This window comes from Anabrus simplex, chromosome 3 (genome assembly GCF_040414725.1).
Source record: "Anabrus simplex isolate iqAnaSimp1 chromosome 3, ASM4041472v1, whole genome shotgun sequence".
In the NCBI taxonomy this organism is placed as follows: Eukaryota; Metazoa; Arthropoda; class Insecta; order Orthoptera; family Tettigoniidae; genus Anabrus; species Anabrus simplex.
In genome coordinates this window covers 237,701,898-237,718,634 of record NC_090267.1, presented here as the reverse complement: position 1 = coordinate 237,718,634, position 16,737 = coordinate 237,701,898, and the positions used below count along the sequence as shown (strand labels likewise).

General features: G+C 39.3%; 1 protein-coding gene across 1 annotated transcript in view; it reads right to left on the bottom strand.

Moving 5' to 3' along the window:
- Positions 1-16,737, bottom strand: part of LOC136866188 (26S proteasome non-ATPase regulatory subunit 5) — a 141,664-nt gene that overhangs the window by 62,538 nt on the left and 62,389 nt on the right. The window contains exon 4 of the mRNA XM_067142929.2: positions 2,962-3,214. Within this exon, the coding sequence (XP_066999030.2) occupies positions 2,962-3,214 (253 nt within the window). The remainder of the gene's footprint in view (positions 1-2,961; positions 3,215-16,737) is intronic.

The window sequence follows — 16,737 nt, the reverse complement described above, 5'->3', positions numbered from 1 at the left end:
CTGCTTCGGTGCTTCTATTGTTGTGTAGCATGTGTAAAAAGCTAGATCTTGCCTGGTGATCTGTTATACCACATGCATATCAATGGCAACACTGGCGCTTCCCATGACTGTGTGAGGCACTGCAATTGTTACTATGGTGGTAGCTTCCTGTTGTCATACCAATGGCATGCAACCTGTGCAATACGTACAAGTGTGTGGTCTGCCTAACGGTGTACCGAGCTGTAGTCATAACAACATTACTACTTGGATGTGAAACCTGGACAATTTACTGCTGTGACAAAGACAATTAGCATTAGCAGAAACTTAGATCCATTATGAACATTAAATGGGATGACTACATAAGCAATGTGGCAGTTCTTGACAAGGCACATATGAACAGCTAGAAGCCTTCATCATCACTCATTGGTTTAGATGGATTGGTTACATCAAGGGAATGAATGGTAGCAGACTGCCTAAAACTTCTCCATGGTGAGACTGGTCATGGCAAAAGGCCTCAAGGTGCTCCTTTGAAACATCATAAAGAATATTAAGATGATTTTTAATAACAAAAACATAAATTCTAATACCTGGGCAACAACTGTACAAAACTGTGTTCTTTGGCGCAAAGCTACTGCAGAAGGAGTCTCACTTTTTGAACAGGCATGTCGCAATCAAGAAATTGAAACCCATGAAAAGCAGAAACTATGCAAGATCCAACTGCATCCTCCACCCGCCTTTAGATGTGACCTGTGTGGTCGCATGTTTCATGCAAAGATTGGCTTGATCAGTCATCAACATCTCCACAGAGCCAACAGACTTTAAGAAGAACTGCAGGAGAAAAACGTATTCCCAGAAACGAGTAGCGGCCACAGCCACGTAAGTACCACAGTAGGCTTTCAAACGTGATATGTAGCCTGTTTTGTAAATACAGCAAATGTGCAGTTTCCGGTAAGGACACGTGTAGTTTGGATTATCCGGGTTTGTTGGTTATCTGCACATTTCATGTCTGATAATAAAGAGTTTGCTGTAATTAAAAATATCAGAAAACAACAGAGAAGCACTTGCAAAAACTTCAATAAAGTCAGCTTGGATCAGTAAAGAAAAGACCTGTTGTTACTTGGAATATTATTTACAAACGCATTATGCTTGCTACTGTTAAAATTATTCTCTCCCAGATTGCAAGAGCACTGATGAAACTCCAAAACCTACAACTCTGGATTGTAAAAGTGAAGATGGTCATTCAACAGAGCTTCCAAGATTGTGCAATACATTAATTTTCTCAACTAGTTCTACCCTAGTTAACATCAGAATTTCAATCAGCCTAATCCAAGGATATTTTATATGACTGTTAATATAGCGATTTAGCCACAGAACCTCCAGTTTTACGGGGAATCTAAACTATAGTGATGTGATTTTTAAGTTCAAATTTTTCACGTGCACTGGATGGGATTCAAATACCATCCACCTTAGTGAGAAGGAAGGGGCAATGACACTTTTCTCTCATGCCCCATTTTCTGTCAGTTTATTACAGTGGTGTGGATATACAGTAACTTCATTGTGTGTGTGCATAGTTTAATTATATACCTAAACAACAAGTCTTCTACTACTACAATAAAGAATATAAATTATCTTGGATTCAATAAAAATATTAATTATAGACATAACTAAAATAAAATAAAATATGATCATGTAATACAACATATTCCAACGATATTCACACAATTCAGAACTACTTTCCTCAAAACTGCATATTTGGCTCTGAATAAAAATCACATTTTCCCACAATAAGCAAATTCCACCAAGCCCATGATATATTTTCAAAATTTATTTATATACATTTTTTTCACTTGAGGAGTAGAGACTTACAGGGCAAATGCAGGGACATCCAATTTGATGCAGCTCTCCATGCCTCCTTATGGAACCGAACTTGTCACTTGGACATAAACATTGTTACTTTTACTCTAATCTGTAAATTTTATGTTCTGACCTCCCTCCACTGTTCTTACCATGGTATAATAATAATCATAATAATAATAATAATAATAATAATAATAATAATAATAATAATAATAATAATAATAATAATAATAATAATAATAATAACAACAACAACAACGTTATTGGTTTTACGTACCACTAACTATTTTTTAAGGTTTCCGGAAACACCAAGGTGCTGGAATTTTGTCCTGCTGGTGTTCTTTTGTGTGCCAGTAAATCTACCAACACGGGGCCAACATATTTGATCCCCTTCAAATACCATCGAACTGAGCCCAGATTGAACCTGCCAACTTGAGTTGATAAAGCCACCAGAACCGTCCGAGCCAGTCAGCCTGACTACAATTAAGTAATAATAATTAATTAATAATAATAATAATAATAATAATAATAATGTTATTTTTTTATGTCCAACTGACTACTACTGACGGTTTTTGGAGATGCGTAGGTGCCGGAATTTTATCCTGCAGGAGTTCTTTTAGGTGCCAGTAAATTTACTGACACTAGGCTAAAGTATTTGAGCACCTTCAAATACTACCGGACTGAGGCAGGATCAAACCTGCAAAGTTGGGATCAGAAGGCCAGCGCCTCAACCGTCTGAGTCACTCAGCCCAGTTACAATTAAGGGATGAGTCATAGATGTTTAAGGGTGCGTCCGATCAATCTATCGTCTGCTCTGATCAAATTTTACCAAATCGTTCTCCTCAATACAGCATGATTCAGAGTTTCTCATAGTCAAAATGAATACAGGAAAGTACTATCAAATTCTTCCTCTGAATTATTCATAAAAGCTATCTCAAGATATATTAGCTCAGGATTATTATTAATTTTATTATTAAAATATAATAATGATGATGATAACTGTTTCAAAAGTGCAAAAGAGAACTTGTACCTGATACTCAGAACAAACAAAAACCTGCTATTTCAGCCAGAAACAAAGTTTGTTTTCTAATAAACCTCACAAGAATAGTGAAGGGGCAACTGTACCTGGCAGTATAATGGTTCCTTCGATGTCCCCTTCAGCATTTGAAACTTTATCAGACAGGAACTCCAGTATCCTGTGCTGCTCAAGGTAGTGCAGGCCATGGGGAGTTACAGCAAGCTTTGTGAGTAGTTCCAGAGCATTCAGTTGCAGGAGAACATCATCAGTTTTGAATTCTTCAATGAGAGCAGGAAGAAGACCACACTCAACACTGGCTTGTAGCCCAGTAGCAGAATGTTCAGCTATTTCCACAACCACCTGCACTAAGTACACAATGCTGTCATAATGCATAGACAAATGTAATTACATTTGAGAATGAGATTTAGTTGAAACTGGTTTATAAGCAAGGTAGTTCTGAATTAAGCATAGGTTTTACAAGTTCCATCGATGCAGCATCGCATTACATATAATACTTTACAGAGTTATACACAACTGAGTTTAATGTAATTCTCATTTACGAGTACTATATCTTCAATATCGAGGCCGAAAGAGGGGACCGGTACTCAAAATGGAACTGGCAATGTTGCTTGCAGCAAACGATATACCGGTAATTCTCTTACCTCTACCACGCATTCCAGTATCCTGCATACTGTTAATATTTCCCCCCTCTACTGTGCATTCCACTGACCACTAATGAAGGGAATGGTTGAATTCCTGAAACATGTTTGGTTGAATAAATAATTTTCTTCCATTAATAAGTGTACTGACAAGGCTGATTCAAATATAACTATTTTAAATAATTCTGTACTACATTCTATTGGCTTTATGTAGCACCAACACAGATAGGTCTTATGGTGACGGGATAGGGAACAGCTAGGAGTAGGAAGGAAGTGGGCATGACCTTAATTAAGGTACAGCCCCCAGCATTTGCCTGGTGTGAAAATGGGAAACTATGGTAAACCATCTTCAGGGCTACCGACAGTGGGGTTCGAACCATTCTCTACCGAATGCTAGCTCACAGCTGCATGCCCCTAACCACATGGCCAACTCGCTTGTTGGTATCTGGCTGTGAATTAATGCCAAGTCAAATACACAGATTTGCAAAAAAGTGCACCAAGTTGTCAAAATGGCTTGAAACTCGACATGGGTCATTGTAACATTGATGTAAGTAAGTGATTACAACATAAGAATAATTTGTTGAGGAAAGTTGAACAGTTGAAAAGAGATTCTAGTTCTTTGTGGATCTACTGTACAGTATATATACACTGACGGGAAGAAGTATCTGAACACCATGAAATAAGGAATGTAGAATATGAAAAGTTTGGCAATATATTTGTCGATGTAACATATTTAATTGATTAAAGGTACAAGACTACAGGTTAATATCCACACGGGAAAATCCACCGCAAATGTGCCATGCTAGACCATTAATAACCTGTATAATTGCCTGACTGGTGAATGCAGGCATTCAAACATGCATGGATTGTCTCGTACAGGTGCCGGATATCAGCTTATGGGATGGAGTTCCATGCCTGTTGCACTTGGTCGGTCAATACAGGGACAATTAATGCCGATTGTGGATGACACTGGAATTGCTCTCCAATGATGTGCTTGATTGGAGACAGATCGGGAGATCGAGCAGGCCAAGGCAAGATGTCAACACTCTGTAGAGCACGTTGGGTTACAACAGTGGCATGGGGGCGTGCACTATCCTGTTGGAAAATGCACCCGGGAATACGTTCATGAATGGCAGCACCACAGGTCGAATCACCAGACGGGCATACACATTTGCAGTCAGCGTGCGTGGGAAAACCATGAGAGTGCTCCTGCTGTCATACGAAATTGCTCCCCAAACCAGAACTTCTGGTGTAGGTCCAGTGTGTCGACACCGCAGGCAGGTGGAATACAGGCACTCACCTGGCCTCCTCCTAACCAACAAATGGCCATCACTAGCACCAAGGCAGAAGCGGCTTTCATCGGAAAATGCAACGGACCTTCACACCATCCTCCAATGAGCTCTTGCTTGGCATCACTGAAGTTGCAGACGGTGGTGGTTTTGGGTAAGTGAAACGCACGCCGCAGGGCATCTGGCTCGGAGCTCTCCTTCAAGTAACCGATTTTGATCAGTTCGTTGCATCACTGTCGTGCCAACTGACGCTCGAATCGCTGCTGCAGACGCAGTCCACTGCGCCACAGCTATACGTTGAATATGGTGGTCCTTCCTCTTGGTGATGCCGCGGGGATGTCCAGAGCCCGGTCTTTGTGCGAGCGTACCTTCTCGTGACCACTGGTGCCAGCACGCATGCACAGTGGAGACATTCCTGCCAAGTCGTTCTGCAATAGTGCAGAAGGAAAATCCACCTTTACGTAGCCCTATTATACGGCCTCATTCAAGCGCAGTGAGCTGTTGATACTAGCCCCTTTGTCATCGTAAAGGCATTCTTGACCTACTCAATCACTCCATCCAATCTCACAGGTAACTAATGCTATCGCACAGTACAGCCCGTATTTAAAGCAAACCAGATGTGCAATGTCACGGGGCTACTACTAGCGTCATACTAATGCGATTTGCGGGAAATTTGAATCAATGTCATCTTTCAGATGTATGAACATGCTTACCAACATTCGTTAATCTAGCACAACCCCTTCTTGGTGTTCGGATATTTTTTTTCCGCCAGTGTAGCATTGAGGCTTGGATCTATCTATATATCTATCCCTGCATCTATCTTCGATGCAAGATGTGATATAAGCGAGCAAGGGGACAGCATATCTGTCCACATTAGCTGCAAAAGGGTTCTCTAGATCAATGGTATTCGAAGTGTGGTACGCACCACTGCTCTAGATCATATAAACTCACCGACTTCTGAAGTTGGTATCTCAGGTGGTTCAAGACATTTTAGATGGGCGACAAATATGGAGATCGGACTGGCCATGGAATTTCGGCAGTACTGCGGAGGCATTCCTATGAAATCCTTGCTCTGAGCAATATCCTGCAGGAAAAAGCCTCTTGGAAGCCCTATAACGAAGGACAACACATGCAGCTGCAGTAAATCCTCCGCATGTCTTCGAACACTGTCGATGTCCCTCATATCATTATTACGGGTTACCAATTGTCGTATGTGATGACCCCTCCCAGACCAGCAAACCAGCAGTGGGGGCAAAACGCCATGTCACAGCAAGGCAAGATTAAGGCGCTCACCACAATACCTCCAGGCATGAACATGGCATCTTCCGTGCACTAAGGGAACTTGGATTTGTCACTAATGTCACTTTACGATACTATGTAATTATGTCTCATAATATGGTATTCTGTTAAATGAGCCTTACCAATGGCATCCTGAGCCCAGCTGCCATGTGAGCGTTCTCTTACTCATCCACTAGTCACAACATGCCCTTAACAGTGTGATAAGAAGAGCCTAGATGACTGGCGATTTGTCTATATAATCATCCAGCCCTACACATTTCAATATTAAGCCCCTCTTAAGCTGTGTTAACTGAACAACATCACTTTGATTGTGTCGTAGAGGCACGGTGAATAGTCATTGAAGAAGATATGTAATTAATCCACTCTGGCCAATACATTAAATGTTAAGTAAAAACACATTAAAGGTTAATGTTTTGGCCCTACTCAAGAAAAACAACATTAAAAGCACATATGAAAGAATTAATCTTGAAAACTGTTTAACTTGTAGTAAGGTAAAGACAAACTTAATAAAAATATCATATAGAAGAATGTATATAAACGATTATTCTGTAAGTATAAACATGTAAGAGAGTATCAAAATTACCATCCTGTAGAAAAGTTTTGAAATTGACAAGTAGAAAAAATGAAATTAAACATGTTGTCAACATGGGAAACAAAAGAAATATAACAAAAACATGAAAATGACAGACTGCCAAGCAGGCAAGGAAGGGGCAAGAGGAAATGACATGATGGGAGGAGTTGTGACGATGTTTTATCAAGAAGGATTATTAATGTCTCGAAAACAACGGTCGATAATTTAGTAACTGCCTGGCTGAGTGGCTCAAGACTCTTGAGGCGCTAGCCTTCTGACCCCAACTTTTCAGGTTCCATTCTGGCTCAGTCCGGTGGTATTTTAAGATGCTCAAATACGCCAGCCTCGTGTCGGTAGATTTACTGGCATGTAAAAGAACTCCTGAAGGACTACATTTCAGCACCTCAGCATCTCCGTAAACCGTAAAAGAGTAGTTAGCGGAACATAAAGCCAATAACATTATTATTAGTTTAGTCATTTCATTTATAATGAAAATAGGGTTAATCCTTTGATTTAAATGATGGATGAAAATGCTTTAATAGATTTTAAGTAATTTGCCCTTCTTCTTGTCATTTGGGCTTACTGAGGACCACGGGGCTCGTTTCGACTCCTTGTACGGAAATTCTGTTTTTTCTTTGCCCAGAAAGCTTTCATCTTCTGGCTGTGTGCTTGTTTCCTTTCCTCGGTCGACTTCGGTCGGGTGGTGCCTGTACTCTGTCTGCTGATGAGAGACTCTGGAAAGACACCTTGAAAGGTTAACTGCTGGAATAATACACGATCCTGTATGGTTTATAAGATGTACAATATTATAGGGAAGGATCCACCTTTCAATACTCCGTAGTAAAAAGTAGTTACAACCTGTTTAATGGGACCGGTTTCAACACATTTAGAGTGTCATCATCAGCCAATTAGCGAAGATCTTAACAATAACTAACATAATAAACATAGGCAAAATATTAACATTGTATCACATCGTGGCAATTCAGTTAATGTTCAAAACACAATAATCACAGTCAAGAGAGTAAACAGAACATCACTATCTTGTGCCGAAAACAAATATATTTGAAGTTCATAAGCAGATCAAGTATGCACTTATGTAAAGTCGTTGCTAGGCAGGTCTTGTAGGCATTTGTTTTCCGGCCGAAGGGTAAAAGGTGACGTGAATGAAGTCTTAGGGAAACAGTGTAGGATTTAATTTCGTCAAAATCAAAGTGGATATATAGGTTTTAAAATCATTTAAAACGTTAAAAAAGAATAAAGCCAAATAAAAATATATTAAAAATGGGAAGAAATAATGAAAGAAATACGAGGTTCAACTCGAAACAACTTGCCGTAGTAATTGATAAAGAAATGATAAATAGAGAAAGGGGGTGGGGGACGTTTATTAGAGGGTGGTGATGGTGGTTATTGTTATTAGAGGAAATACAATTGGGCAACAATCCTTTATATAACACTAATTCGAGGAAAAAAAAAAAAAAAAAAAGAGGAAGAGAACCGACACTTCGAAAAATGAAGATATCGGTTAAAGGAAGACAAGGGCCACGAAGGGCGTGAAAATGAAAGACTCCCTAGCCCTCGCAAACCTAATAGCATCGGGGTCGGAAAAGAACAAGAGTTGACCAAGGGAGGTCGGACAGGATAGATGAAAGTGAGGAGCCTGGCACAAGTAAGTGGAAGCAATGCCAGGACTCAGCTAAGGGCCCCGTGGTCGCCAACCCACGCTCCGAAGTTCAGAGCCCCTGGGGGATGGAGGGTGGGAAGGAAAGAAAAATGGAAGGGATCCGATACTTCGAAAAATGAAGATATCAGCCAAAGGAAGATAAGGGTCACGAAGGGCGTGAAAATGAAAGACTCCCTAGCCCTCGGAAACCTAAAAGCGTCGGGGTCGGAAAGGAACAAGAGTTGACCAAGGGAGGTCAGACAGGATAGATGAAAGTGAGGCGCCTGGCACAAGTAAGTGGAAGCAATGCCAGGACTCAGCTAAGGGCCCCGTGGTCGCCAACCCACGCTCCGAAGTTCAGAGCCCCTTGGGTGGGGAGGGGGGAACTAAGGAGGATCAAGGGGGGTGTTGCGGAAGGGGGAAGTGGCATGAGAGGGTATTGTGTAAATTGTGAAAGATTGATTCCTTATTTGTTGACTTCAGGTTATTTAAAAAGGAGATGAGAAAATCGAAAAGGGTATTGGGTTTCTCAGAAATATCATTCAGATTAAGATTTGGATTGAAAAACTGGTCTGTAAAAAACACCATAGAACTAGTTGAGAAATTAAATAACTTTAAAATCCAACCACACCATTCTCTACATTCTTTCGATATTGTCAATATGTATCCCAGTATTAATATCAAAAAATTATTTCCTATTATTGAAAATAACTTAAATACATATAGTTGCTTAAGCAAACTTGAAATTAATGATTTTATGACCCTCTTAAAATTAGTAGTTACTAACAACTTCTTCATCTTTGACAATATAATTTATCAACAAGATGGTTTGGCTATGGGTTCTCCAGCCTCGGGGATCCTTGCAGAAATATACCTAGACTTTTTAGAACACAGTTTCATTGATAACAATGACGACTTTAAACATGTATTATTTTGGGCTAGATATGTGGATGACACATTTGTTATACTGGATGATAGAGTTTTCAATGCAGCTTCTACTCTTAATAGCCTCAATAAAATTGATCCACATATTAAATTTACTCTTGAAACAGAATCAAACAATCAATTAATTTTCTAGACATAACAATAAACAGATTACCTTCCTCATTATCATATATGATTTATAGAAAACCCACACATACAGCTAATACCATAAAACAAGACTTTTCACCCACAGTCACATAAACGTGCTTCATACAACAGTATGGTTAACCGCGCCTTCAAAATTCCGCCATCAAAGGAAAACTTAAATGAAAGAACTAAACATCATCCGCTCTATTGCCAAATTTAACGGTTATAATTCTTATTTTATTGAACAAATCATTAACAAATTTAGACACCACCCTAACACAACACTCTTAAAAGATATTCCCAAACCAGCTGCTTACACCACATTCACATTCAATACAAACACCTATAGTATAGCTAATGTCTTCAAAAAACACAATACCATGATTTCTTTTCGAACTAATAATAGAAACCTTGAATTATTACATAACTCCTACTCCTTAAATAGAACAAGTGTCTTTTCTAAATCAGGTGTATACCGTTTTAAGTGCCACAACTGTAATTCTTCTTACATAGGTCAAACTGGTCGTAACTTCAAAATTAGGTACTTTGAACACGTTAATGCAATAAAGCACAACAGATTTTCGGCAGTGAGACAACACATACATGACACAAAACATGCTTTCACTACAATAAACCAGGATATTGAAATTCTCAGCACTCTAAATAAAGGCCCTCTCCTAGACATCACCGAAAACTGTTTTATACACCTTGACCAGTTTTTCAATCCAAATCTTAATCTGAATGATATTTCTGAGAAACCCAATACCCTTTTCGATTTTCTCATCTCCTTTTTAAATAACCTGAAGTCAACAAATAAGGAATCAATCTTTCACAATTACACAATACCCTCTCATGCCACTTCCCCCTTCCGCAACACCCCCCTTGATCCTCCTTAGTTCCCCCCTCCCCACCCAAGGGGCTCTGAACTTCGGAGCGTGGGTTGGCGACCACGGGGCCCTTAGCTGAGTCCTGGCATTGCTTCCACTTACTTGTGCCAGGCGCCTCACTTTCATCTATCCTGTCTGACCTCCCTTGGTCAACTCTTGTTCCTTTCCGACCCCGACGCTTTTAGGTTTCCGAGGGCTAGGGAGTCTTTCATTTTCACGCCCTTCGTGGCCCTTATCTTCCTTTGGCTGATATCTTCATTTTTCGAAGTATCGGATCCCTTCCATTTTTCTTTCCTTCCCACCCTCCATCCCCCAGGGGCTCTGAACTTCGGAGCGTGGGTTGGCGACCACGGGGCCCTTAGCTGAGTCCTGGCATTGCTTCCACTTACTTGTGCCAGGCTCCTCACTTTCATCTATCCTGTCCGACCTCCCTTGGTCAACTCTTGTTCTTTTCCGACCCCGATGCTATTAGGTTTGCGAGGGCTAGGGAGTCTTTCATTTTCACGCCCTTCGTGGCCCTTATCTTCCTTTAACCGATATCTTCATTTTTCGAAGTGTCGGTTCTCTTCCTCTTTTTTTTTTTTTTTTTTTTTTTCCTCGAATTAGTGTTATATAAAGGATTGTTGCCCAATTGTATTTCCTCTAATAACAATAACCACCATCACCACCCTCTAATAAACGTCCCCCACCCCCTTTCTCTATTTATCATTTCTTTATCAATTACTACGGCAAGTTGTTTCGAGTTGAACCTCGTATTTCTTTCATTATTTCTTCCCATTTTTAATATATTTTTATTTGGCTTTATTCTTTTTTAACGTTTTAAATGATTTTAAAACCTATATATCCACTTTGATTTTGACGAAATTAAATCCTACACTGTTTCCCTAAGACTTCATTCACGTCACCTTTTACCCTTCGGCCGGAAAACAAATGCCTACAAGACCTGCCTAGCAACGACTTTACATAAGTGCATACTTGATCTGCTTATGAACTTCAAATATATTTGTTTTCGGCGCAAGATAGTGATGTTCTGTTTACTCTCTTGACTGTGATTATTGTGTTTTGAACATTAACTGAATTGCCACGATGTGATACAATGTTAATATTTTGCCTATGTTTATTATGTTAGTTATTGTTAAGATCTTCGCTAATTGGCTGATGATGACACTCTAAATGTGTTGAAACCGGTCCCATTAAACAGGTTGTAACTACTTTTTACTACGGAGTATTGAAAGGTGGATCCTTCCCTATAATATTGTACATCTTATTTTCTCTATTCAATACGGAACAATCATGAAGTTTTTAACTTTAAACCTGTATGGTTTGTTCTGAAATCCCCAGCTGTTCTAAGTCAGACTTCACTGTGGTGGTCCATTTATTTTTGGACGCTTTCCCTCTGCCTGTAGTGGTAAAGATCTTGCTGGTAAGTCTGTAAGTACTCATACGAGTCAAATGCCCATAGAAAGTCAATCGCCTCTTCCTCATGGATGTAACTATGTCTTCTTGATGGTCATAGATCTCTTTGTTGTGCCTTATCCTGTAAGTACCATCCCTTTCTCTTATTGGTCCTAAAATCCTCCTTAGTATTTTTCATTCCTTGAGCTCTAGCTTCCTCAGTGGACCTTTTCTGTTCATCAGAAGACACTCAGAGGCATACAGTACGGACGGTCTTACTACTGAATTGTAATGTTGGAGTTTAAGGTTCTTAGAGAGGCACTTGGATGTATAGATGCTCTTACTGGTATGGTAGATCCTTTCCAACTTGGAGCATCTGGTGTCTATTGCTAATGTCTCATTCTCGGTTGCTGAAATCCACTCCCCTGCAGGAATTCACTGCAGGAACCTTACGAATGGTGGTGTTTTCCAGTGGCATAGTAGGTGGAACTCCCTTTATGTTAGTAATTTGCCCTTATTTTTCTATGGAGAATTAATAATTCAAGGCTGAAAACGGGCCAATAAAGCTGAAACTTGTAAGTTTAATGTTTTTACTTAACATTTAATATATTGACAAAGGTGGACTAATTACACATTTCTTTACAGTAAAGTTAATACAGAACAAATATGAGATTCTTAAACTGGAATGGTCATTGAGTCTTCCATAACTGGAAGTAGCATTCTACGACACACGAAAAGCCTTCAACCTTCCATCCGTCGACCAAGCGTCTGGATATAGTTCAGGCAGACACAGGAGCCCATAGCCATGGTGTTGCATGTGCCTGGATGGCAGACTTCAAAACAGTTGATCTGCTCATGCTTGTTGGAGGATCTCATAATCGTCTCACCAGGTGGTCAATCGAGGGCATCCTTAGCCCAGCTGCCATGTGTGCATGCTGTAACTCATCCACTGATCGCAACATGACCTAATAGTAACAGTCTAAATGACTGTCAATTTATTAATAGAAGCATACAGATCCACACATTCCAACAATAAGCCACCTCTCAAACTGTGATAACTGGGTGAAATCGATTTGATTGAATCGTAGAGGCACGCAGAGTGGTCAACGAGCTTTCCACAACCAGAAGTAGCATTCTACTATGCATGAAAAGCCTTAAATCTTTCTTCCTTCTTTCTATTAAGCGCCCAGAAATGGTTCAGACAACACAGGGGGCTACAGCCATGGTGCCACATGTGCCTGGATGGCAGACATCATAACAACTGATCTGCTTGTGCTTGCTAGAGGATCTGATAATCCTCTCGCCAGGTATCCTGATCCCAGTTGCCATTACGGCGTACCATGTTAGGAGTTACAGCAGACGGTAGAAAGCTGGTACCCTTCGTCATTTTCAAAATAAAAACTCTGCCATAAGCCATCTTCCAGATGGCATTATCATTCGAGTGCAGAACAAGGATGTAATGAAAGAATGGCTGAAGGTTGTGTGGGATCGAGCATGGAGCTTTACTTCATAAAAAAATCCATGCTTGTTCTGGAGAGTTTTCGTGCCATTTAGCAGAGCCCGTTAAAATGAGATGTCCCGTCTCAACACCGTTCCCGTTATAATACCAGGCGGGTTAACATCAATTTTACAGCCACTACATGTCTCGGTGAGTAAATCAATCAAAGACCATCTCTGTCGGTTTTATGGGGAATGGATGACATCTGGTTCCTTCGAACTGACAAAATGAGGCAGCATTAAGACACTTGGCATCGAACAAATGTGCTCTTGGATTCTTCAAGCTTGGAATCCCATCAAGGAACACACTGTCGCAAAGAGATTCAAGACTGGGATATCTAACGCAATGGATGGCTTGGAGGATGACATCATGTGGGATGACGCAATGGATATTAACAACTCTGCCGATGAAGATTATCTGTCTACCAGTACATCTTCCAAAGAAAGCTGTGGACAGTAAAGGACAGGTACGTTTATTTTATCTACACACTTAATGAGCTAATTTTGATTCATGCACTTTTTATGACTGATAATTATTATGCAATGTTTGTGTTGCTAAGGTTCCCAAGATCAAGTTCACCTGTACAGTGGCCATGTTTGAACTTGAACACGGCATGGTGTTTGAAGAAAAATCTCAGAACTATTCAAATTTTGTATTACTTAAGTCATTTGCTTTTAAATATTAATTTGATAAATAAATGAAGTTTTTGAAATTGTATGTCCCAATTTTATGTCCGATTTACAAAAAGTCATCGTGTAATATCCACATTACTTTCTCCCCTTGAGTTTTGCCCTCTAAACTTCAAGAAAGGAAGGGGGAAATTAAACAAGTAAATATGGTAATGCTGAAAGTGAAGTCAAGTGTTCATTTTCATTTGCAGCAACAGGTTGCTTAATTCAGTGGAATTTTTACAATGAAGATATTCTGTTCTGATAAAAATGTGGGAAGTCTGTAAATGTGGATCTATCTCGTCTTAGCAGGCAGTAAACATTATAGGTATAAAGGCCACTTTACATGCAACCTCAAGACAGGATCATTTAAGGGAAGCCTGCCAATGAAGCCAGACTTTCTGTACATTTCCCAAATCTGATATATGTAACTTGCATAGTACATGGTTTACACTGCGTATGTGAGCAGGTACATACTCGTGAGAGCTCCAACAATGACCAATTTGTTGAAGGCCAAAAATATAGACCACCTAACCTGCTAGTTACCAACAGAGGGACATGGTTAGAAGCAGTAGTGTATTATACAGAAAATTTTGCTCAAATTGGATCAGTGACAGATGAAATAAACATGATCCTTGATTAACTGAAGTTATTCAAATCTTAGGCCTACTTAAGGAGAGCTCATGAAAAAATGAATTGTCTTACATATTTGAAATTGTGTGTGTCACTCTATAAAGAAATTAGAAACATCAACGAACATGCTGACAGATAATGAGGTACACTGATTCACTCAAAGGTCCAAAAATAGAAGCTATTAAACAGAAATTTGAAAGTGTGTGTTAAAAAATTATTTATTTCATACTATATGCAAAGTTTCAGAAGGACCAGGAGACTGAAACTGAGAATTTATAAGCCAATGACATTAATTTGATGAACTTTGCAACACAATGATCTTGTGAAGTTGAATGGTCCATCTCCTGGTATCGCGCATTGGTACAAGACATCTAACCACCAGTTTGTGATAGAAAACTGGTGGTTAGTTTTATTAGAGCTGTCAATTTAATTGATTAATCAACCTGATTAATCTAAAAATCCGATTAACCGATCAACATGCTTTATGAACCGTAGTTGAATGGTCACAAAATGTTTTATTGTAAACCGCTCGCCAAATTTAATGAACTTACTACTGTATGTCCACAGGGACATCAATCAACTTGAGAACTGTTCAGTATATGTTTGACTTGCAAGTCTTCTACTTGTTCAATAAGTTTTTATAAGGTGTCATTGTTTTTATTGTAGATTTCATAGGGTTTTATATTACGCACAATTTAAGGTCTATAATGAGTTTTATATAATTTGCCTATTTTCCGTTTCTTTGTACAGCTGAAGATGACGCAAAAATGCGTCGAAACTAGTACTGTATATAATTAGTATGTTGTAAATACATCTATATAACAACATTATTATTGTATTGAATAGGTGGACATTAAAAGTTTATTTGGCGAAAGTCTTAAGTTGTTCACTGCAACAGCATGCTATTTCAACTCACCACTGTCTCAACATGACTGGCAAGTGATTTTTATTAGAGCTGTCAATTTAATTGATTAATCAACCCGATTAATCTAAAAATCCGATTAATATGCTTTAACTGATTAAAATTATTACAGTGTGGTGAAGAAAAAATAACTGTTTTGTGTGGCACAAAACCTGTGTAGAGCCTCAGCTACTATATGATTGACAGGTCATTAAAGTAAGCTGATGACCACGTCCTTCTGTCAGAAAGGTAAAGCAATAATACCTCATTAATTACTTTCTTCTAAAACGAGGGTTATGAATAGGGCCCGGATTTTTAGGTTTTAACCTATTTTTTTCCTTGCTATTTAATTCAAAAATTTTAGTAAATTCATTCATTTCACACTTCCTGGAGCAGAATATGTTGATTTCATTGCACCTAAAAAACCCTAAAAGAGGGGTTGACACCGATAATAACCTAAATAGATGTTTCACATTCTTCAAATAAAGAATGTTATTTCCCCATTGAAATGCACTGTAAAATTATTTCCACCGTCGTCCACAGAAAGTAGTACAGCCAACAGAGTGTGTGGTGAATGGTTCCTGCAGTATTTTCTAACCATAATTGTTGTATAGCAAAACAATGCCTAAATCGCACTTATTGAGAAAATGGATTGACACAGATGGACACTTCACTACAGACGGTCGAGTAGTCTTCTGTCAGGCATGCTCTAAAGAAGTAAGTTTCCCGTAACTGACCTAAAACCTGCATTGCAATACCTTAGCTTGCTTACTGAAGAGTACTTAGGAATTCTTCATTTCAGGTTAAATGTGAGCAGAAATCCCATCTTGAGCAGCATAAATCTACAGCTGCTCACATGGCTAGCGTAGCGAGGAGAGATAAGTCCAGCAGCAACAGTAAGCAAACGTTTATTTCTTCCACAGTTGGCAGGCCTGAAGATAAATTTAACTTTCACCTATGTCAGGCGTTGGTATCTGCAAACGTCCCATGGAACGTGCTAAGTAACCTGACCATGAAAACACTCGTGGGAGACATCAGTGGCCGCAGTATACCTAATGAATCCACTTTAAGAAAGAATTATTTGGATCCTGTTTACCAGAAGACGAAATAAGAGAAGATATAGGCGATCACTATATTTGGTGTTCTGTCAATTAAACATCTGACAGTTGTGGTCGCTTCATTGTGAATGTGAGCTGGATCAAAATGAACCAGGTAACCCGCATCTAATTCTTCGTAAAGAAATAGAACAAACTAACAACAGCACAATAGCCTGAGCAGTAAGGGATGCTTTACAAATATTGAGGCCTGCAGAGAATCAAGATAGTAAGTTGCTTTTGTTAGTGACAAACAGC